The following is a 23930-nucleotide window of genomic DNA, read 5'->3' as shown; positions in this document are numbered from 1 at the left end:
ATGTTATTCGAAAACATAATGTTAACTTTCACTGCTATGCGGATGACACACAGCTGTACATTTCAATGAAACATGGTGAAGCCCCAAAATTGCCCTTGCTAGAAGCATGTGTTTCAGACATAAGGAAGTGGATGGCTGCAAACTTTCTACTTTTAAACTCGGACAAAACAGAGATGCTTGTTCTAGGTCCCAAGAAACAAAGAGATCTTCTGTTGAATCTGACAATTAATCTTAATGGTTGTACAGTCGTCTCAAATAAAACTGTGAAGGACCTCGGCGTTACTCTGGACCCTGATCTCTCTTTTGAAGAACATATCAAGACCATTTCAATGACAGCATTTTTCCATCTACGTAACATTGCAAAAATCAGAAACTTTCTGTCCAAAAATGATGCAGAAAAATTAATCCATGCTTTTGTCACTTCTAGGTTAGACTACTGCAATGCTATACTTTCCGGCTACCCAGATAAAGCACTAAATAAACTTCAGTTAGTACTAAATACGGCTGCTCGAATTCTGACTAGAACCAAAAAATTTGATCATATTACTCCAGTGCTAGCCTCTCTACACTGGCTTCCTGTCAAAGCAAGGGCTGATTTCAAGGTTTTACTGCTAACCTACAAAGCATTACATGGGCTTGCTCCTACCTATCTCTCTGATTTGGTCCTGCCGTACATACCTACACGTACGCTACGGTCACAAGACGCAGGCCTCCTAATTGTCCCTAGAATTTCTAAGCAAACAGCTGGAGGCAGGGCTTTCTCCTATAGAGCTCCATTTTTATGGAACGGTCTGCCTACCCATGTCAGAGACGCAAACTCAGTCTCAACCTTTAAGTCCTTACTGAAGACTTATCTCTTCAGTGGGTCATATGATTGAGTGTAGTCTGGCCCAGGAGTGGGAAGGTGAACGGAAAGGCTCTGGAGCAACAAACCGCCCTTGCTGTCTCTGCCTGGCCGGTTCCCCTCTTCCCACTGGGATTCTCTGCCTCTAACCCTATTACAGGGGCTGAGTCACTGGCTTACTGGGGCTCTCTCTTGCCGTCCCTGGAAGGGGTGCGTCACCTGAGTGGGTTGATTCACTGATGTGGTCATCCTGTCTGGGATGGCGCCCCCCCTTGGGTTGTGCCATGGCGGAGTTCTTTGTGGGCTATACTCAGCCTTGTCTCAGGATGGTAAGTTGGTGGTTGAAGATATCCCTCTAGTGGTGTGGGGGCTGTGCTTTGGCAAAGTGGGTGGGGTTATATCCTTCCTGTTTGGCCCTGTCTGGGGGTGTCCTCGGATGGGGCCACAGTGTCTCCTGACCCCTCCTGTCTCAGCCTCCAGTATTTATGCTGCAGTAGTTAATGTGTCGGGGGGCTAGGGTCAGTTTGTTATACCTGGAGTACCTCTCCTGTCCTATTCGGTGTCCTGTGTGAATCTAAGTGTGAATCTAAGTGTGCGTTCTCTAATTCTCTCTTTCTCTCTCTCTCTCTCTCTCTCTCTCTCTCTCTCGGAGGACCTGAACTCTAGGACCATGCCCCAGGACTACCTGACATGATGACTCCTTGCTGTCCCCAGTCCACCTGGCCGTGCTGCTGCTCCAGTTTCAACTGTTCTGCCTTACTATTATTCGACCATGCTGGTCATTTATGAACATTTGAACATCTTGGCCATGTTCTGTTATAATCTCCACCCGGCACAGCCAGAAGAGGACTGGCCACCCCACATAGCCTGGTTCCTCTCTAGGTTTCTTCCTAGGTTTTGGCCTTTCTAGGGAGTTTTTCCTTCTACACCTGCATTGCTTGCTGTTTGGGGTTTTAGGCTGGATTTCTGTACAGCACTTTGAGATATCAGCTGATGTACGAAGGGCTATATAAATAAATTTGATTTGATTTGATTTGAAATCTCTTCATATTACCTCAAAAAATTGACAACTAGAATGCCAAAGGTCTGCAAGGCTGTAATTGCTGCAAATGGAGGATTCTTTGACGAAAGCAAAGTTCCAAGGACACAATTACTATTTAAATTAAAAATCATTATTTATAACCTTGTCAACGTCTCAACTACATTTCCTAATCATTTTGCAACTCATTTCATGTATGTTTTAATGGAAAACAAGGACATTTCTAAGTGACCCCAAGCTTTTTTGAATGGTGGTGTATGTTTTAAACCTATTGCACTACTATGTGATTTGTACTGTATTATGTGATAAGAATGCCTACTATAATAGCTGTGTCCGAAATGGCACCCTATTCCCTATATAATACAGTGTAAATATTGGATAGTGTGCCAGTTCAGATGCAGCCATAGAGTTGTATTGAAGTAGGTGAGGGGGTGACTTGCTGGATGGATGCTGCTGGGGTTGTCCAGGTCCATGCGTGCCACCACACAGCCAGGCTCCAGCACCGCCCCATGCCTCTTCACATAGTGGACACAGCCAGACTCCACCACTGTCAGTGTCATCACCATCTTCATGACCTGCAGACGCACCGCAGAAGTCAGTCGGCACACGCACACACACAAACAAGACTGACTACCCATGTAACGATTATCTAATTATGAAAACCAAACCTGTAGACATACAGTAGATTTTCATGGACTCCTCGCTCACCTCGATCTCTGCATACGAGTTCCCTGCACAGATATGGCCTCCGTCCTCCACCAGGTACAGCAGGAGCTTACCAGCAGAGGACGACCTCAGCACTGTAGGGTCTTTCTCCTTCTCAAACACACACGTCTTGTTGCCAACAGTGATCCGGTAGCTAGAGGGTTACAAATACATACGTTCATGATGGCAAAATAATTGTCTTAATGGCCCATCCATCCACCCGACAGAATGTCCCACCTGGCCACTTCCTCCTTCATGTAGGTGGTGTAGCTGCTGCCGTTGTAGGAGAGCAAGAGGCCGCCGTCACTCAGCCGGTGGACATCGATCTCAATGTCCGAGCCATTCATGATGACAACGTACGTGGTGGGGGACTGGCGAGCCACCTGTCAGTCACAAACAATGTTGAAGTCTTATTGGTTGATAACTTTTGAGGGGCGAATCCTAACTTCCACTTGAAATGAATTTTTACTCAGTCACGCATTGATGTCAATACGGCAGGGTAGCCTAGTGGTTAGAGCGTTGGACTAGTAACTGGAAGTTGGCAAGTTCAAACCCCCGAGCTGACAAGGTACAAATCTGCCGTTCTGCCCCTGAACAGGCAGTTAACCCACTGTTCCTAGGCCATCATTGAAAATAAGAATGTGTTCTTAACTGACTTGTCTAGTTAAATAAAGATAAAAAATTTTAAAAAATAGGAGACTAAGTGAAAATTTGACTGAAATTAGGATTCGCCCCTAATCAATCAAATGTATTTATAAAGCCCTTTTTACATCAGCAGATGTCAAAGTGCTGTACAGAAACCCAGCCTAAAACACCAAACAGCAAAGCAGATGTAGAAGCACTTATCCCTGAGAGGATAAGATCAAGCCATGACAGAGAATGAGACAGGTGTAATGAGAGGTCTTCGTACCTTGAGGCAGTATTTGATCCCCTCATAGACCAGGTCCACCTCGACAGTATTGAGCAAACTGGCTGCAGGCAGCACCTGGCCCCTACAGAAGGACATTTCACATACTGGATTTAGACAGGTGTACAACTTCACAGCAATAACACACCGACAAAGGTGATATTCGGATTCTCTTCCTTCTCCCCCTCAAGGATTTATAAATATTGGATTGGTTGTAACAAATATGGGAGAAAAACACTCCATCTAACTCCATGCCAATCCAATACTTTTTCAGCCTTGAGGGGAAAGTAACAATTGCACACTTCAGGGAGAAGGGGGGGTGAGAATGTGAATTGGGCTATAGTAGGCCACCTTTCCAGTGAGTGCAGGAAGTCGGACATGCTCTTCCTGAAACTAGCGTCCGCCACGTGTAACGACCCGCAGACAATGCCCAGCATGGTGTCTGGCCTCTCCGCCTTCAGGGAGAACACACACACGTTGGAGATGTTTTCACACACACAGACGTTGGAGATTTGTTTTTAACCAACTGTCGTCTTACAGGATTTACTTTTTTAAGATTTATGTTCTTATTCCACAAGGGTCCTCTACCTGAACTTTATCTGCGATGAGATTATCCAACCAGCCGGTGTCGATGTCGTTGTTCCTGAAGCTCTCTGTCTCCAGCAGCTTGATGAGGTACTCCACCGTGGTCCTGAAGTCCCCCCGGATACACAGCTCCTTCATGGCCACCACCATGTTCCTGCGCCACCACACAGTAACCACTACCACTATCACCCCTCAGGTACGGTAAGACACCAACACACAAACCACCAACTCATACAGAATTCCAAATGGATCTGAGCCCATACACCCAAATCACTCATGTAGATCTGAGAGCACTTTGATAATAGCTTCATCTTGCCTTCTGATTGGCCAGCTGAAAATGTCACCATATTGCTTCCACCTATCCTATCCTCAGGTCTACAGAAGTGGTTAGAGAGTAGGGGCTAGCGGTCGATAGGGACTTCATCAGAATAACTGTCTACAACACAACAGGGCAAGGAAGGACTCACGAAATGGCCTCCTCTCGGTTCTCCCCCCAGGAGAAGCAGTGGCCGAACTGGGAGTCAGCAAACTCGTGCAACCCCCCGGTAGCCCCGACACTGAAGTAGCCCCACACGTTCTTACTGCTGCGGAAGTTGAGCTCCTGCACTGTGCCCGAGCTGGGCTTGAAGCCCTGCGAGTGACAAGGAGGGAGGACAGGTCAGTTGTGAGCCTGCAGAACCCATGCCATCTCTTGTTAAGAATATGGCCCGCCAGCCCTGTAGAATGCACACCTCGTCTGGGTTCTCGCTGGTGATGCGGGCCGCGATGACGTGTCCACGGGGACTGGGTACACAGTCGGGGGCCTCAAAGTTGATGGTGGTGTCCCCCCAAGGGGCCTCTCCATAAAGCATGCGGATGTCTTTGATCCTGTGGAGGGGGATCCCCATGGCTATCTACAACAAAGGAGAAAGACCAAGTTAACATGGTTTATTCCCAAGGAACTATTCACAGTTCCTAAAGCTTTCAGAACATCTCAACAACCACATTAATATGACATTTTACTGAGATTGCGGAAAAAAATGGAATGCGATCATTAACTAAGCCAAAGGACGAGATTAAACCCTGACCTCTGGCTGCTGCGTACCTGTAGCTGGGCGGCGGGCAGGTTGACATCCCCAATCATCTCTGTGCAGGGGTGTTCCACCTGCAGACGGGGGTTGAGCTCTAAGAAGTGGAAGCTCCCGTCTTCAGAGAAGAGGTACTCCACGGTGCCTGCGCTCACGTAGCCCACCATCTTAGCCATCCGCACTGCATACTGACATGGGGAGGGGGCTTGTGTTCATTAGGCACCAAGAGGAAGATAACTGACTAAAACAGGGAGGGACTACATTTTCCGTTGTGTGCCCTAATGAACACAACTATGGAATAGTGAAATGGCCGAAAAACAAGTATCTAAATGTCAAAGGGGAGAATCGTCATTACAATGGAGAACACAACGACAAGGAAAGGCCCTCTGTGTCTCACCTGCTCCATGTGCTCAAAGGTGGTGGAAGATGCTATGGTGGCTGGGGCCTCCTCAATGATCTTCTGGTGTCTCCGCTGGATGGAGCAGTCTCGGCCAAACAGGGAGATGGCGTTGCCGTACTGGTCGGCAAGGATCTGGACCTCCAGGTGACGGGCATGCTGGGCCAATTGCATGACGAAGATGGGCGAGCCGGGCACCTCCGACTGCACCTGTAGATGTATGGATCCATCGATTTGTATTAGATGACAGTAACACAAAATTGTGCTAATTATGGACATGACATCTCATGCAGTGTGTGTGTGTGTGTTTCAGGTGTTATGGGCAGCCTAGCTGTGTGGATGTGGATTCAAATAAAGTATTAAAATGTGTGTGTGTGCGTGTGTGCGAAATGCGACGACACACACCTGTCTAAAGAAGCTGGGAAAGTCCTCAGCGTTGTCCACCTTCCGGATGCCCTTACCCCCTCCTCCTTCTGATGCTTTTATCACCACCGGGTAGCCAATTCTGTCTGCTCCCTTTCAGGAGAAAGCACATTGCAGACGAAAGGATATTCAGCAACCCTGAACTTGAAATCAAATATTTTATTGTTAAAACCAACGCGTTTCATCTTCAGTTTGCTCCACTGTTTATGAACCTTGGTTTAAATGAGAGTTAGGGACAGCATTTCCATTGCTCGGGAAAGAAACACATTGAAATACACCGTTTCAGACATCTTAAAGGACATCAATACAAACAGAGTGAATTAAATACCTCTCCAGTGACTACTTGTCATATGCTGCAAAGGATGTCTCAATGGTTTCAGCATTGGCGATGGCGTGGAGATGCTTACCGCAAGTCCAACGTCAACATCACGCACGCAGCCGTGCACGTAGACCTCTGGAGGCACGCTGATCACGTGGCCGAGCCTCTGGTCCTCCTCTGTCCAGTCTACTCTCAGACCTACAGCACACGCAAGAGAAAATAACATGAGACCTAGCTCAGGACAAATACACTGTTATGACAGAGTATAGAATAGAACAGAATCATCTTCAAAACCGCTAGTGTCAAAACACAACAGTCAGTCACCCAGTCAGAGTCCTAAAACTAGGGGTGTGGGGAAGGGGTTAAGATGCAAGGATGGATGGATGGGGAGGTCTGGGGGTAAGTGTGGGGCAGGGGGGTATATCACCTGATCCACTCCAGGGCAGGGTGGGGATGTCTGCACTCTGGGCCACGATGGAGGAGGCCACCTTATCACCCAGGGCCCACATGGCCTTACTGGATGGCCCTGAGACACAGGCAAAAAAAAATAAACATATCTACATCAACACACCACAATGAATGGTGCTTGTGTTGTAATGCGAGTTAACCATCCAATAATCCACAAACGGCTTCATGCCGGGCTGTACCTAAGAAGGAGATTCCGTTCTTGTCCAAGAGCTCAGGCAGTTTGGGGTTCTCAGAAGCGTGACCCCATCCAACCCAGACCGCCTGTGAACAATAAGAAAACCGAGATCAGAGTGGGAGCCATGAAAATATAATTACTAGAAGAGACAAAGCCTCAGACCAATTTGACAGCAACATTCATCGGTGCACTCAATATGGCCGCCGGTCCACCCATCATAGGACATTGGGACTTGATTTGGGATTGGTAATGTCCCTTCTAAGCAAAAACAAATTCTCCTGTGGGTGAGAATGGAGATGGAGGAGCACCGTCTGACCTGTACAGGGATCCTCTTGGCGATGTCCACTATCAACTCTACGTTGGCATAGTTGTTGTTGTTGGCGCCGCCGGGTACGGGTACATAGTGGTCCGCCATTTTGATATACTCTATAGAAGGGTGACACACATACAGTCACATTAGTTATTCGTGAGAAGTTCACACAGAAAGAATTTCTTTGGAGTAATTGAGTGACTCGCTGTCGACTTTATCTACAGATGTGCCAAGAGACACAATGAGGAACAACCATCTGGAGCTGATGATGATGACCTGCTAAAACATGTTTCACTGACCTGCGTTCGCTTTCAGGTCCTCAGGGGTGACCATCACTACAAAACGGATGGTCTTCTCATTCCGGAACATCTCGTAGGACCAACGGCGGATGGAACGCATACATTTGACAGCCGCTATGCCATTATTAGCTATCAGCACCTTGTGAAAGAGAAAAAGTGGGAGAGAGAGAAAGAAAGAGAGAGAAAAAGAGAGAAAGAAAAAAGTATAGAAAGAGAGACAAAAAGAGAAAAAAAAAAGAGAAGAAAGTAAACAGTACTCAACTCAACTTTTGACACTATTTTGTTGTCTGTTGCTCATAGCTTAATGAGGAGTTTAGTCAAGAGAGACACACATTTAGTGACACGCATCCAAAAAAGGCACAGACAGACAGGGAGGGATATCTTACCTTATCTATCACACGGTTTCCTCCGAAGCGGGTGACAAACTCAGCCGGCGAGGCCACGGTGAAGTCTCTTTGCAGCTCAATTTTTCGGTGCTCGCGACCCTTCTTCACCAGATGTGGGTGAGACATGCTAGGCCTGGAAAGAGAAATAAATACAAGTGGTTGTCCAAGAGCACAAACGCATCAATGCCTCACGCTTTTTATAAATATTTCATACGCACAACTCAAGTAAAACATTAAGCAACTGGCAATCAGTCATTTCTGTGTTGGTACAAATCTCTGCATCATGTAAAGTAGGTCCCGGTAAATTAGGACGTAGGACTTCTAGAAGAACATTCCCGTCCAGCAAGCAAGTTCACCAACATCGGACTCACGGGCCAAACCCAGAACAAGGAGGAAACAGCAGCATTGGACCGTCACAGCAATCAGCCAAAGTTCAGTCTCTACAGAGGGTAATGGTTGTGCCGTCACAGCTCAGGTCACAAGTGCTTGTCTTACCTTCTCTGTGAGCCAAACATTTTGTCAGCCATATCCTAAGCAAGGTGTTCAGTCTACCGTGACAGACAAATGTTTCAACTCGGCGACAATCTGACAGGCTACAATACAACACACATGCTAATCCTCTCAGTTACCTACAGAGGTGCCTCAGACATGCCTGGTACTGCATGTATAAACAATGCTCCCAGACCACAGAGACAATCAAAGGTTAATGTGTTATCAGCAAAAATACATAGCCTAGTTACACAAGCCCTTAATCCTATCAGCAGTGGCAGAGCATTTTACCATCTCTCCATTGTGCACAACCACCAAAATGTTCACATGGACAAAGTTCATATGAAAAATATATGCTAATGGAAACAATACTAACTGCACTCTGTTAAGCTGACAAGTAAGCATCAATAAAAAAAAGTGTGATACTAACAAGAGCAGTGTGCAGGTTTCTCTTTTCTTTAAAGTTCTCTGAATGTTACCATGTAACTGAAACAAGATAGCTCAGATGTGCGAGTGACGTTTTACATTTTGAACTGCAGTCAGTTAAAAGTAACTTGGAAATGGGTTTTCGTTTTCAGTTCAAAATGATCCCATAATGAATCAATTAGAAGCCAGACTTTCAGAATATCTGCCTATATTATTGAAGAGTGACAGGGGGCACAATAAAACAATATAATGTTCACTACCGAGAATGATCAAACACTAAACAATACAGGGGTAATTCCAAGGTAATGGAATTATGCTTTGACTCATACCAAACAAAAAAACAATGATTTCAAAGTTGAACAAACCATACAATTCTATGCAAAAGGACTACTTTTAACAATTTGAAAAGAAAAATGTACTAAAACTAATTTAGTGGAAGAACTGTGCCAATGCAAACTTTGGTGATGAAGTTAAGATAAAATCTCCCTCAGGTTTTCATGCGAACATGTTGTCCAAAAACTCTTAAATACTGTATCTCCTCCGAATTAAGATTTAAAAAATGTCTGCAAAAAGAATGGGGTGTCAGCTATGACATACACTACCGTTCAAAAGTTTGGGGTCTCTTCGAAATGTCCTTGTTTTTGAAAGAGAACCACATTTTTTGTCCATTAAAATAACAACATCAAATTGATCAGAAATACAGTGTCGACATTGTTTATGTTGTAAATGACTATTGTAGCTGGCAACGGCTGATTTTTCATGGAATATCTACATAGGCGTACAGAGGCCCATTATCAGCAACCATCACTCCTGTGTTCCAATGGCACGTTGTGTTAGCTAATCCAAGTTGATCATTTTAAAAGGCTAAGTGATCATTTGCAATTATGTTAGAACAGCTGAAACTGTTGTGCTGATTAAATAAGCAATAAAACTGGCCTTCTTTAGACTAGTTGAGCACTTAGAGCATCAGCATTTGTGGGTTCGATTACAGGCTCAAAATGGCCAGAAACAAAGAACTTTCTTCTGAAACTCGTCAGTCTATTCTTGTTCTGAGAAATGAAGGCTATTCCATGCAAGAAATTGCCAAGAAACTGAAGATCTCGTACAACGCTGTGTTCTACTCACTTTACAGAACAGTGCAAACTGGCCCTAAACAGAATAGAAAGAGAAGTGGGAGGCCCCGGTGCACAAGTGAGCAAGAGGACAAGTACATTAGAGTGTCTAGTTTGAGAAACAGATGCCTCAAGTCCTCAACTGGCAGCTTCATTAAATAGTACCCGCAAAACGTCAGTCTCAACGTCAATAGTGAAGAGGCGACTCCGGGATGCTAGGCTTCTAGGCAGAGTTCCTCTGTCCAGCGTGTGTGTCCTTTTGCCCATCTTAATCGTTTTTATTGGCCAGTCTGAGATATGGATTTTTCTTTGAAACTCCGCCTAGAAGGCCAGCATCCCAGAGTTGCCTCTTCACTGTTGACGTTGAGACTGGTGTTTTGCAGGTACTATTTAATGTACCAATTTAATTGGTGATCTGCAAGCCAGCTGATGAGAAATGTTGCAAATCATCTTTTTAAATCTGTGAAATGTTTGCAGGACAACACATTCTTTCCCGAAAGGTGTGGAAGTAGGAAATTGTAACATTATCTGACTAAAAACGTTAGAATTTCAGCTGTCCGTTTTCTGATCAATGTAGGCTTGCTTGCAACTCTGGGTCTTCCTTTCCTGTGGCGGTCCCCATGAGAGCTAGTTTCATCACAGCGATTGATGATTTTTGCAACTGTACTTGAAGAAACTTTCAAAGTTCTAGAAATTTTCCAGATTGACTGACCTTCATGTCTTAAAGTAATGATAGACTGTTGTTTCTCTTTGCTTATTTGAGCTGTTCTTGCCATAATATGGACTTGGTATTTTATCAAATAGGGATATCTTCTGTATATCACCCCTACCTTGTCACAACACAACTGATTGGCTCAAACGAATTAAGAAGGAAAGGAATTCCACAAATTAACAAGCCACACATGTTCATTGAAATGCATTCCAGTTGACTACCTCATGAAGCTGGTTGAGAGAATGCCAAGAGTGTGCAAAGCTGACAACAATACAAAAAGGGTGGCTACTTTGAAGAATCTCAAATATATTTTGATTTGTTTAACACTTCTTTGGTTACTACATGATTCCCTATGTGTTATTTAATTGTTTTGATGTCTTCACTATTATTCTACAAAGTAGAAAATAGTACTTTTTTTATTTTTATTAAAAAATTGAATGAGTAGGTGTTTCCAAACTTTTGACTGGTACTGTGTATGAAACATATAACACTAACATATCTTGATTAGATAAGTATTCAATCCCCTGAGTCAATAAATGTTAGAATCACCTTTGGCAGCAATTAAAGCTGTGAGTCTTTCTGGGAAAGTCTCTAAGAGCTTTGCACACCTAGATTATACAATATTTGCACATCATTATTTAAAAAATTATTCAAGCTGTGTCAAGTTGGTTGTTGATCATTGCTAGACAACCATTTTCAAATCTTGCCATAGATTTTCATACCGATATAAGACAAAACTGTAACTAGGCCACTCAAGAACATTCAATGTTGTCTTGGTAAGCAACTCGTGTTTCATTGGCCTTATTTTAGTTTATTATCCTGCTGAAAGGTGAATTTGTCTCCCAGTGTCTGTTGGATTGCAGACTGAACTAGGTTTTCTTCTAGGATTTTGTCTGTGCTTAATTCTATTCCATTTCTTTTTATCCCCTCAAAAACGCACTAGTCCTTGCCGATTACAAGCATACACATAACACAATTCAGACACCACCATACTTGAAAATATGAAGAGTGGTACACAGTGATGCGTTGTTCGATTTGCCCCAAAAATAACACTTTGTATTCAGGACTTATTTAGGGTTGTAATAACAAAAGGGTTTGAATGACTCAAGACATTTCAGCTTTTCATTTTTATATACATTTTTAAAAACATAATTCCACTTTGACATGATGGGGTATTGTGTGTAGGCCAGTAACACAAAATCTCTATTTAATCCACCTTAAATTCAGGCTGTAAAACAAAATGTGGAAAAAGTCAAGGGGTGTAAATACTTTGTGAAGGCCCTGTAGCTAGCTAACCAAGACCAACTGGAATGCCACACTCAGCCTTCAAGTGCCTTTAGCAGCACAGCAGTCAAGTAAACAAACTCACAAATTGCTTCCTGAGGTCTAAAATAGCTGGACAAGAGGGCATTGAACCCATCATTGTTCTATTGACTACTATTACAGAGAAAACAAAATAGTACAGCTAGTGTGCCATTATTGATTACATGCCCCCCCCCCCCTACACCTCTCTTTTCAGTGTAAATACAGCTTCCCTGTTGAAGTTGTCAGTGATATCAAAAATGTTACAGCGACTAAGTTCACAACCTTTAAACCTGTATCATAATGTGTCCTTTAACAAACATATTATCGATCCTGTGTCACATTGAAAAGAGACGGTGAGGAGTTCTTGTTGATGGCACTACTTCTGTAATGGTCATGAGTCATGACACCTAAAGTCACCAGCAATGTGGATAAGAAAGGTTTGTTGAAAGAGGCTATCGTGCTAAGCAAAGATCTGTGGGAAGATGGCTGTATTACACTCTATTACACTCTTCGTTTCTGCTTTCTTTTACAGCTTGAGTTGATTTCGGGGTGTGGTTCGATGCAGATGTGTGTGAGGGTGTTTGCAGATGGAAAGAGTTAGCCAAATCCTTTTGCCAATTAGCTTCAGCTGGCTGTTGTGCGACCGTAGCAAACTTGGTTTGACTTTTGATAGCATATCTCCAGGGCTAGTTAGGGACCATCAGGAAATTAATTACACAATGTAAATTAGACCATATTTCATGTTGGACACCTTTTAGTTTTCATTAAATGCTTTCAATATTTGTATATGAATATCTACAATTTAGTTGGTTTGAGGTTTTAAGTCATTGAAATTTGGAGCCAATACACTTTAACATACAGTATATGTCTCATGGTCCATTATTACTGCAGGCATTACAATTGGCTTGCGTGCAGCTGCACTCCGAATTTATGATTACTTGTGTGCTGACAGCTGTGAGCATGTGGGCAGGATTGAAATGAACACAACCATAATTTACATTGTGACATACTCATGTACAAAACTCTGCTTTGGACCAGACTGACTTGATGACCATAATTATTTACACTTTGTAGTCAATTCTGACAGAATAAATGTTTTTGACTCATATCGATGCCACGTAGGCTGTTTTCCAAATGAGAAGTTGGTTTTTAGGGGCTTTGTATCATTATATATCTCTGTCTCAACCACACGTTTCCCAAACAAGGAAAATAAGTAGTTTGTACTATTCCAGTTCCACATGATGGAAATCAAGGTTGTAGAAACATCTCAAGGATGATCAATGGAAACCAGATGCACCTGAGCTCAATGTTTTTAGCAAAAGAGTCTGAATACTTTGTAAATAAGGTATAGTTTTTTTATTTGTAATACATTTCCAAAAATGTCTAAAAACCTGTTTTTGCTTTGACATTATGGTGTAGTGTGTGTAGTTTTTAAAATCAATTTTAGAATAAGGCTGTAGCGGAACAAAATTGGGAAAAAGTCAAGAGGTCTGAATACTTTCTGAATGCACTGTATAGTATATGTGGTTCAAGTGGACGGTACCATACACACACACCAAGTTTGCCCCCGGCAACGTCATGCTACACTAACGGCCATGGTACGTTACGAGCAACACAACCAAATTAAGAAACTCTTGGCACGGTCACTGCGAAGAGACCTGGGGTTAAGTCTGCTCTCAAAATTTGTTCTGCTGCGAAGAAGAACGCTTTCATAGCCTAATAGCTTAGCGAGTCGAACAGCTATGTCTTGGCTATTATGAGGAAAGGAACGTTCAGAATCAGGAGGAGCAAATCTGTGCGTAATGGTAGGCTAAGCCTATGATGACCTTATCGGATGTGCTTTACTAACAGTATTTATAAAGGCAACTATCCTTCTAACAACTGTCGTACAGTACCAGTCAAAAGTTGACACCTACTCTTTCAAGTGTTTTTCTTAATTTTTTAAAAACAATTTTCTATATTCTAGAATAATAGTGAAGACAAAAAAACTATGAAATAACACATATGGAATTATGTAGAAACCAAAATATATTTTATTTTTGAGATTCTTCAAAGTAGCCAGCTTTGCCTTGACACCTTTGCGCACTCTTGGCATTCTCTCAACCAGCTTCACCTGGAATGCTTTTCCAACAGTCTTGAAGGAGTTCCCACATATGCTGAACACTTGTTGGCTGCTTTTCCTTCACTCCGCAGTCCAACTCATCCCAAACCATCTCAATTGCGTTGAGGCCAGGTCATCTGATGCAGCACTCCATCACTCTCCTTCTTGGCCAAATAGCCCTTACACAACTTGGAAGTGTGTGTTGGGTCATTGTCTTGTTGAAAAACAAATGATTGTGGCACTATGTGCAAACCAGATGGGATGGCGTATTGCTGCAGAATGCTGTGGTAGCCATGCTGATTAAGTGTGCCTTGAATTCTAAATAAATCACTGACCGTGTCACCAGCAAAGCACCCCCACATCTCCTCCTCCATGCTTCACGGTGGGAACCACACATGCGGAGATAATCTGCTCACCTACTCTGCTTCTCACAAAGACAAAGCGGTTGGAACCAAAAATTTGTACTCAAATTTGTACTAATCAGACCAAAAGGACATATTTTCACCGGTCTAATGTCCATTGCTCATGTTTCTTGGCCCAAGCAAGTCTCTTCTTATTGTTGTCCTTTAGTAGTGGTTTCTTTGCAGCAATATGACCATGAAGGCCTGATTCATGCAGTCTCCTCTGAACAGTTGATGTTGAGATGTGTCTGTTCCTTGAACTCTGAAGCATTTATTTAGGCTGGTAACTCTAATGAACTTATCCTCTGCAGCAGAAGTAACTCTGGGTCTTCCATTCCTGTGGCGGTCCTCATGAGAGCCAGTTCCATCATAGCACTTGATGGTTTTTGAGACTGCACTTGGAGAAACTTTCAAAGTTCTGTATTGACTGACCTTCATGTCTTAGAGTAATGATGGACTGTTGTTTCTCTTTGCTTATTTGAGCTGTTCTTGCCATGATATGGACTTGATCTAGGGCTATCTTCTGTATACCACCCCTACCTTGTCACAACACAACTGATTGGCTCAAATGCATAAAACACATTAAAAGTTCATTTAACAAGGCACACATGTTAATTGAAATGCGTTCCAGGTGACTACCTCATGAAGCTGGTTGAGAGAATGCCAAATGTGTGCAAAGCTGTCATCAATGGCTACTTTGAAGAACCTCAATAATAAAATGTATTTTGATTTGTTTAACACTTTTGTGTCATTTCATAGTTTTGATGTCTTCACTATTATTCTACAATGTTGAAAATAGTAAAAAATAAAGAAACCCTTGAATGAGTAGGTGTGTCCAATTTTCTTGACTGGTACTGTATGTGAGTACACCCAGTTGAAAATAGTAAACTTGGGATCAGGAGACCACGGGGCCTGTGTGTGTGTGATGTATATGATTCCCATGTCGCATCAATTGTAGAAAATAACAAAAAGGCCCATGAAAGGCACAGAATATGCCCCCACATAACCACCGTTATTGACAATGTTTTGATCCACATCTTCATCGTCAGGTCAAAAGGACATATTTCACCCCACAATGACCATTACGCACCCCCGATTCCAACCCCATTTAAGCACATGTAAATGGAACTTCATTCCCTTTTCTCTCTATGCATATTCTGAACTTAAGCATGAGAATAGCATGCTATTCACCTACTATTCATTCAGGGGTGGAGATTGAAAAAATTAAGATGTAGTGGAAATGTGTCTACAGATATGACATATTCTGACCTTGACTTAATTCCCTCATAACGCCACCACCTATATGCAAGAGGAAACCATGATTAAGGAACCTGCCGGTTCCAAGTGCAAGTGGAAAAAGCATATTTTTTTCCCGATAACAGCATTCTCTATGCACTGTAATTTACAACTTGATAAGAGCTAGGTAAATGAGTAATCTGTTTGGATAAGGGGATTGAAAATATTAATGACAGTTGTTTTAGATCTATTTGACCATATGATCGCTGGTGACAAATGTGAAACCAGTCACATGGTGGCAAACTGAAGCATGTCAACATTTCCACAGTGAAGTTTATAAAATGTTGTGCCATTATGCAGAATGAAAAATCTTACAGCCTTTTAACTTACAGGGATGAGAGCTCTTGAATGTCTTAATTATAGGCTACCCCGAATCTCTCTGTTTCCTACTTCTATCATGATAAATATTAGCCACAATCAGCATCGACCGTCAGTAGACCTAATAACAACACATATTACACTGTCAATTTACTGTTAGTTCCCTTCAGTTGGTATAGCCTATATTATCATTCCATTTACCAGGGCCAAACGCACCAGCATATGGTCTCACAAGGGGTCTGAGGATCTCATCTCGGTACCTAATGGCAGTCAGGCTACCTCTGGCGAGCACATGGAGGGCTGTGCGGCCCCCCAAAGAAATGCCACCCCACACCATGACTGACCCACCGCCAAACCGGTCATGCTGGAGGATGTCCAGGCAGCAGAACGTTCTCCATGGCGTCTCCAGATTCTGTCACGTCTGTCACATGTGCTCAGTGTGAACCTGCTTTCATCTGTGAAGAGCACAGGGCGCCAGTGGCGAATTTGCCAATCTTGGTGTTCTCTGGCAAATGCCAAACGTCCTGCACGGTGTTGGGCTGTAAGCACAACCCCCACCTGTGGACGTTGGGCCCTCATACCACCCTCATGGAGTCTGATTCTGACCGTTTGAGCAGACACATGCACATTTGTGGCCTGCTGGAGGTCATTTTGCAGGGCTCAGGCAGTGCTCCTACTGCTCCTCCTTGCACAAAGGTGGAGGTAGCGGTCCTGCTGCTGGGTTGTTGCCCTCCTACGGCCTCCTCCACATCTCCTGATGTACTGGCCTGTCTCCTGGTATCGCCTCCATGCTCTGGACACTACGCTGACAGACACAGCAAATCTTCTTGCCACAGCTCGCATTGATGTGCCATCCTGGATGAGCTGCACTACCTGAGCCACTTGTGTGGGTTGTAGACTCCGTTTACCACTAGAGTGAAAGCCCTGGCAGCATTCAAAAGTGACCAAAACATCAGCCAGGAAGCATAGGAACTGAGAAGTTGTCTGTGGTCACCACCTGCAGAACCACTCCTTTATTGGGGGTGTCTTGCTAATTGCCTATAATTTCCACCTGTTGTCTATTCCATTTGCACAACAGCATGTGACATTTACTGTTGATCAGTGTTGCTTCCTAAGTGGACAGTTTGATTTCACAGAAGTAAGATTGACTTGGAGTTACATTGTGTTGTTTAATTGTTCCCTTTATTTTTTTGAGCAGTGTATTTGGTCAATAACAAAAGTTTCTCAATACTTTGTTATATACCCTTTGTTGGCAATGACAGAGGTCAAACGTTTTCTGCAAGTCTTCACAAGGTTTTCACACACTGTTGCTGGTATTTTGGCCCATTCCTCCTGGCAGATCTCCTCTAGAGCAGTGATGTTTTGGGGCTGTTGCTGGGCAACACAGACTTTCAACTCCCTCCAAAGATTTTCTATGGGGTTGAGATCTGGAGACTGGCTAGGCCACTCCATGACCTTGAAATGCTTCTAACGAAGCCACTCCTTCGTTGCCCAGGCAGTGTGTTTGGGATCATTATCATGCTGAAAGACCCAGCCACGTTTCATCTTCAATGCCCTTGCTGATGGAAGGAGGTTTTCACTCAAAATCTCACGATACATGGCCCCATTCATTCTTTCCTTTACACGGATCAGTCGTCCTGGTCCCTTTGCAGAAAAACAGCCCCAAAGCAAGATGTTTCCACCCCCATGCTTCACAGTAGGTATGGTGTTCTTCGGATGCAACTCAGCATTCTTTGTCCTCCAAACACGACGAGTTGAGTTTTTACCAAAAAGTTATATTTTGGTTTCATCTGACCATATGACATTCCCCCAATCTTCTTCTGGATCATCCAAATGCTCTCTAGCAAACTTCAGACGGGCCTGGACACGTCTGGCACTGCAGGATTTGAGTCCCTGGCGGTGTAGTGTGTTACTGATGGTCGGCTTTGTTACTTTGGTCCCAGCTCTCTGCAGGTCATTCACTAGGTCCCCCTGTGTGGTTCTGGGATTTTTGCTCACCGTTCTTGTGATCATTTTGACCCCACGGGGTGAGATCTTGCGTGGAGCCCCAGATCGAGGGAGATTATCAGTGGTCTTGTATGTCTTCCATTTCCTAATAATTGCTCCCACAGTGGAATTCTTCAAACCAAGCTGCTTACCTATTGCAGATTCAGTCTTCCCAGCCTGGTGCAGGTCTACAATTTTGTTTCTGGTGTCCTTTGACAGCTCTTTGGTCTTGGCCATAGTGGAGTTTGGAGTGTGACTGTTTGAGGTTGTGGACAGGTGTCTTTTATACTGATAACAAGTTCAAACAGGTGCCATTAATACAGGTAACGAGCAGAGGACAGAGGAGCCTCTTAAAGAAGAAGTTACAGGTCTGTGAGAGCCAGAAATCTTGCTTGTTTGTAGGTGACCAAATACTTATTTTCCACCATAATTTGCAAATAAATTCATTAAAAATCCTACAATGTGATTTCTGGATTTTTTTTTCTCATTTTGTCTGTCATAGTTGAAGTGTACCTATGATGAAAATTACAGGCCTCTCTCATCTTTTTAAGTGGGAGAACTTGCACAATTGGTGGCTGACTAAATCCTTTTTTGCCCCACTGTATTTGTGAAGTTACACTGGGTACATCGGCCGCATCTGTAAATTATCTAGAAGGTGCCTTGTGGCGCAGTTGGAAGAGCAGATCTACCCACCATTTGGCAGTGATGTTTGGGGCGCGTTTGAAGACTAGCAGCAGGTGTTGTTTAAACTTTTTTTTTCTTCTTCAGTTGTGGGTCAGTGATCAAGATGTGCCTGTGATTTTTTTAATGATATGGTCGAATTGTTTGGGAAGTATTAAAGGAGACATTGGGCTCGTTATTCAGGGGGGGGCTGGTTTGGGAGAGTGAGCCTCAATATTTCTGTCATGTCATGCAGCCATTACTCCTGGTAACGTCGCTGTATGAAGCATTCATCCAGACAGTGCGCCTACTACAGATCATATGGATGCAACAGTATTGGCTGATAGAGGTTCTTTTTGCAGGGTTGGAAGCTACCTCTGCGTAGGGAATTCCTGTCCGTCGGCTTCCTAGGTCCATGCTAAAGCCACCCACTGCCTCTTTACCGAAGTGTTCAGGAAACTTGTTTCATGCGCATTACATGTCAGTGTGAATTTCTGATTTTCACTGCTTGTACACCTGTGATTATTGATTATGCGTGAAGTGCTTTTGGTATAGCCAAGCCTTGAATGGTTTCCACAACCACTATGCGTAATGGTCCGGTGGGGTGGAATGCATAGTACCAGGTAGTCATCTATTTTGGAGACAGGGATTGTGCCAGGACATGAAGGCAACACATGAAGTGGCACTGTTATAGGGGTGATGGGCAGCACCACCGTGGAAAACACACACACATTCTATTTACAGTTTCTGTAGAAATGATTCACACCCCTTGACTTTCTCCACATTTTGTTGTGTTACAAGGTGGGATTAAAATAAATGTCATATTTTGTAAACGATCTACATAAAATACTCTGTCAAAGTGGAAGAAAAATTATAACATTTGTTGAAAAGAATACGAAAAATAAAACAGTACTATATTTTGATTACTTAACTATTCAACCCCCTGGGTCAATACATTTTAGAGTCACAGTTGGTAGAGATTTCAGCTGTGAGTCTTTCTAGGAAAGTCTCTAAAAGCTTTGCACATCTGGATTGAACAATATTTGTATATTCTTTAAAATTCTTCAAGCTCTATCAAGTTGGTTGTTGATCATTGCTAGACAGCCATTTTCAAGTCTTCAGGTCTTACCATAGATTTTCAAGTAGATTTAAGTCAAAACTGTAACTTGGTCACTCAGGAACATTCAATGTCATCTTGGTAAGCAACTCCGTGTAGATTTGGCCTTGTGTTTTAGGTTATTGTCCTGCTGAAAGGTGAATTTGTCTCCCAGTGTCTGTTGGAATGCAGACTGAACCAGGCTTCCCTAAAGGATTTTGCCTGTGCTTAGCTCTATTACATTTATTTTTATCCTAAAAAAAGACTCCCTAGTCCTTGCCGATGACAAGCATGCCCATAACATGATGCAGCCACTACCATGCTTAAAAATATTTAGAGTGGTACTCCGTGATCTGTTGTGTTGGATTTGCCCCAAACATAAGGCTTTGTATTCAGGATGTAAAGTTCATTTCTTAGCCAAATGTTTTGCAGTTTTAAATTTAGTGCGTTATTGCAAACAAGATGCATGTTTTGGAATATTTGTGTTCTGTACAGGCTCCCTTCTTTTCACTCTGTCATTTACGTTAGTATTGAGTAACTATAATGTTGTTAATCTATCCTCAGTTCTCACAGCCATTCAACTCCGTAACTGTTTTAAAGTCACTATTGGCCTCACGGTGAAATCCCTGAGTGGTTTCCTTCCTCTCCGGCAACTGAATTTGTGTAATTATTAACTTCACCATGCTCAAAAGAGATATTCAATGTCTGCTATTTTTATTTATTTTATCTGCCAATAGGTGGTCTTTGCGAGGCATTGGAAAACCTTCCTGGTCTTTCTGGTTGAATCAGTGTTTGAAATTCACTGCTCAACTGAGGGATCTTACAGATAACTGTGTCTGGGGTACAGAGATTAGTCATTCAAAAATCATGTTAAACATGGAACTTATGTGACTCGTTAAGGACATTTTTACTCCTGAACTTAGTTAGGCTATCCAAAAAGCACAGCAAATGCACAATTGTAAATGTTAGGGATTTCTGAACGTTTACTCACAAATCGTTCTACATTTGTTAAAATTGTAGTTTTATTTGTAAGTTATGCTGAATATACACTGACTAGAAATGTAAACGCAACATGTAGTGTTGGTCCCATGTTTCATGAGCTGAAATAAACAATCCCAGAAATGTTCCATTTGCACAAAAAGCTTATTTCTCTGAAAGGTTTACATCCCTGTTAGTGAGAATTTCTCCTTTGACAAGATAATCCATCCACCTGACAGCTGTGGCATATCATAAAGTTGATTAAACAGGTGCACCTTGTGCTGGGGACAATAAAAGGCCATTCTAAAATGTGCAGTTTTGTCACAACACAATGCCACAAATGTCTCAAGTTGAGGGAGCGTGCAACTGGCATGCTGACTGCAGGAATGTCCACCAGACCTCTACCATAAGCTGCCTCCAACGTTGTTTTAGAGAATTTGACAGTACGTCCAACTGGCACCAGCCCAGGACCTCCACATCCGGCTTCATCTGAAACCAGCCACCCGGACAGCTGATGAAAGTGAGGAGTATTTCTGTATGTAATAAAGCTCTTTTGTGGGGAAAAATTCATTCTGATTGGCTAGGCAGGGGCACAGCCATGGGTGGGCCTGGCTCCCAAGTGGGTGGGCCTATGCGCTCCCAGGCCCACCCATGGCTGTGACCCTGCCCAGTCATGTGAAATCCATAGATTAGGGCCTCATTTATTTATTTAAATTGACTGATTTCTTTATAAACCTTAACTCAGTAAAATCGTAATTATTGTTGCATTTCATATTCCTGTGCTGAAAGTGCATTAGTCAAGCTCCACCACTACTTTGTTCAATTTGCCCTCTGGTGAGTGGGGCCAAATTGTGAGAGGGAATTGTTGTCATTTCCCTAACTTCCTCTTTATAGGGGTTACACGTGCCAAGACCAGCACTGCTCAGTTACATAACACACTCAACCATGGCTGTTCTGTTGACATTGTGGCTATCATTTTTCACTATATATTCTGTCAACCAACTCAGACAAGCCAACTATCACGTATACAACATGGTAAAGCAGGTCTCTGGACAGTATTATACAGTTCTGAAATCGCATACCCTGAAATAAGCTGTTGTCTGAAACCTGCAGTCCAAGAATCAGAGAAAAACAGGAGGCTACTTAAAAAAGCAAAAGGAAGAAACTAACCTGAGATACTGAAACCAGCAGTTGAAACTTCCATCACCCTCCATGGCAGATAGATTTCAACTCCGCCATTCACACACCAGAGACTAAGACCAAAACAATACAACCTCCACCAGTCCCTTCCTCTATGAGCCAAGCCCTCCCACACCCCTCCCACAGGCATATCAAAACATCCTTCAACCGCAGAACCATATGGAACGGGGAGCAGAACACTAGTCTCTGTGTGTGTGTGTGTGTGTGTAGCAGACCTGAGTTCAAATAAATATGTATTTGAGTATTTTCTAATAATATGACCCGAAATCAAATGTAATTGATACAGAGGTACAATCAGTAAGGCTGGTCTGAATGGATAGCTCACTTCAGTAAGTACAATATAATTACGGGTTCACAACAAAGCTGTGAAACCTATTGTTATTCTTAGGATAATCTTTTTTTTTCACTTGACACGGTCAAATAACTCAAGCATAGGTTTGGTAACTTTTGTTCTAACATGGCACACAGAAACTAGAGGCCATGAGTAACTTGGTCAAAAAGAACCGCACTGACTGGCCAATAGGTGGCGCTGTTATAGGCAGTCTCATTTAAACCTTCATATCTGCTGCCCCGTTTGACCTAGAGACTTAACTTTGTATGTAGATGTCTTTCCTCATACTGAACACATTTTCCTGAAGGACCCATAAGGTACATCAAGATAAACTTTCCTCCATCTTGGAAGCTTGGGGATTGGTTAAGAGATGGCTGAGTTACTGATCAATCAGAAAATCAGATTTCACGTGTCCATTTACAGTGCCTCCCCGCAAGTATTCACAACCCTTGACTTTTTCCACATTCTGTTGCATTACAGGCTGTATTAAAAATTGAGTCAATTGAGATTGTGTCATTGATCTATACACAATACCCCATAATGTCAAAGTGGAATTTTGCTTGTATTATTGTTTTGTAATTAAGAAATTAAGCTGAAATGTCTTGAGTCAATACGTATTGTGGTATCCCAGGAGGTCTACCCCGGGGGATGGTAATAGAGGGGAGGTACGTGAGGCGATATTGGCTCCCTCTGCTGGGAATACGGGAGCTGGGCACCCCGACACGGACAGCAAAGTGGAGGTAATTAGAGGAAAGCGCCAACCAGCCGTGGAGGCTAAATAAAAGGAGCACGGTGGCACATCGCGGGAGAGAAGGGAGAGAGACGGACGCCAGTTAAGAAAGACCGAGCAAAACCTAAGTTATTTATTTGATATATCTATTTTCTGTCTTAGTAAAGTTATTTTTGCGGACTAAAGCCTCACTGTCTCTGTGTCAATCTCTGCACGCTCCACCCAACGGTTTACTGCAGTATTCAAACCCTTTTATGGCAAGTCTAAATAAGTTCAGTAGTAAAAATGTGCAGTATAAGTTGCATGGACTCATTCCGTGTTCAATAATAGTGGTTAACGGGATTTTTTAATGACTACTCCATCTCTGTACCCCACAAACAATTCTCTGTATGTTCCCTCAAATTGAGTTGTGAATTTCAACCAGAAAGACCAGGGAGGTTTTTCAGTGCTTAGCAAAGAAGGGCACCTGTTGGTAGATGTGTAAAAATAAAACAAGCAGACACTGAAAATACCTTTGAGCATGGTGAAGTTATTAATTAGGAAAGTGCTCAGGGATTTCACCATGAGGCCAACGGTGAATTTAAAACAGTTACAGATTTAGTTTAAATAGTTGTTATATGAGACAACTGAGGAAAGATCAACAACATTGTAGGTACTCCACAATCCTAGCCTACATTACAGAATGAAACGGAAGCCTGTACAGAATAAAAATATTCCAAAACATGAATCCTGTTGCAACAAGGCACTTAAGTAATAATGTAAAAAATGTGGCAAAGAAACGTAATACTTAATATTCAGGACAAAAAGTATGTTTGGGGCAAATCCAACAAATCCCCGAGTACCCCTCTTAATATTTTCAAGCATG

The 23930-nt window shown here is 42.9% G+C and overlaps 1 protein-coding gene across 4 annotated transcripts in view; it reads right to left on the bottom strand.

The window, feature by feature from the left end:
* Window positions 1-23930, bottom strand: part of LOC112248237 (acetyl-CoA carboxylase 2-like) — a 57828-nt gene that overhangs the window by 27047 nt on the left and 6851 nt on the right. For 2 of the 4 annotated variants that reach the window (XM_042320388.1, XM_042320390.1), the window contains exons 2-18: window positions 7925-8057; window positions 7539-7677; window positions 7246-7355; window positions 6934-7015; window positions 6714-6812; window positions 6375-6484; window positions 5950-6060; window positions 5545-5754; window positions 5165-5335; window positions 4812-4973; window positions 4548-4711; window positions 4084-4234; window positions 3847-3950; window positions 3499-3580; window positions 2826-2971; window positions 2592-2742; window positions 2324-2458 (exon numbers count right to left, since the gene is read on the bottom strand). In XM_042320388.1, coding sequence (XP_042176322.1) covers window positions 2324-2458; window positions 2592-2742; window positions 2826-2971; window positions 3499-3580; window positions 3847-3950; window positions 4084-4234; window positions 4548-4711; window positions 4812-4973; window positions 5165-5335; window positions 5545-5754; window positions 5950-6060; window positions 6375-6484; window positions 6714-6812; window positions 6934-7015; window positions 7246-7355; window positions 7539-7677; window positions 7925-8057 — 2260 coding nt within the window. Of the gene's footprint in view, window positions 1-2323; window positions 2459-2591; window positions 2743-2825; window positions 2972-3498; window positions 3581-3846; window positions 3951-4083; window positions 4235-4547; window positions 4712-4811; window positions 4974-5164; window positions 5336-5544; window positions 5755-5949; window positions 6061-6374; window positions 6485-6713; window positions 6813-6933; window positions 7016-7245; window positions 7356-7538; window positions 7678-7924; window positions 8058-8419; window positions 8577-21974; window positions 22088-23930 lie in introns of those variants that run through there. The other 2 variants (XM_024417093.2, XM_024417094.2) reach the window with 2 other exon arrangements.

This window comes from Oncorhynchus tshawytscha, linkage group LG04 (assembly GCF_018296145.1).
Source record: "Oncorhynchus tshawytscha isolate Ot180627B linkage group LG04, Otsh_v2.0, whole genome shotgun sequence".
Taxonomy (NCBI): Eukaryota; Metazoa; Chordata; class Actinopteri; order Salmoniformes; family Salmonidae; genus Oncorhynchus; species Oncorhynchus tshawytscha.
This window is presented reverse-complemented; position numbering and strand designations above follow the sequence as displayed.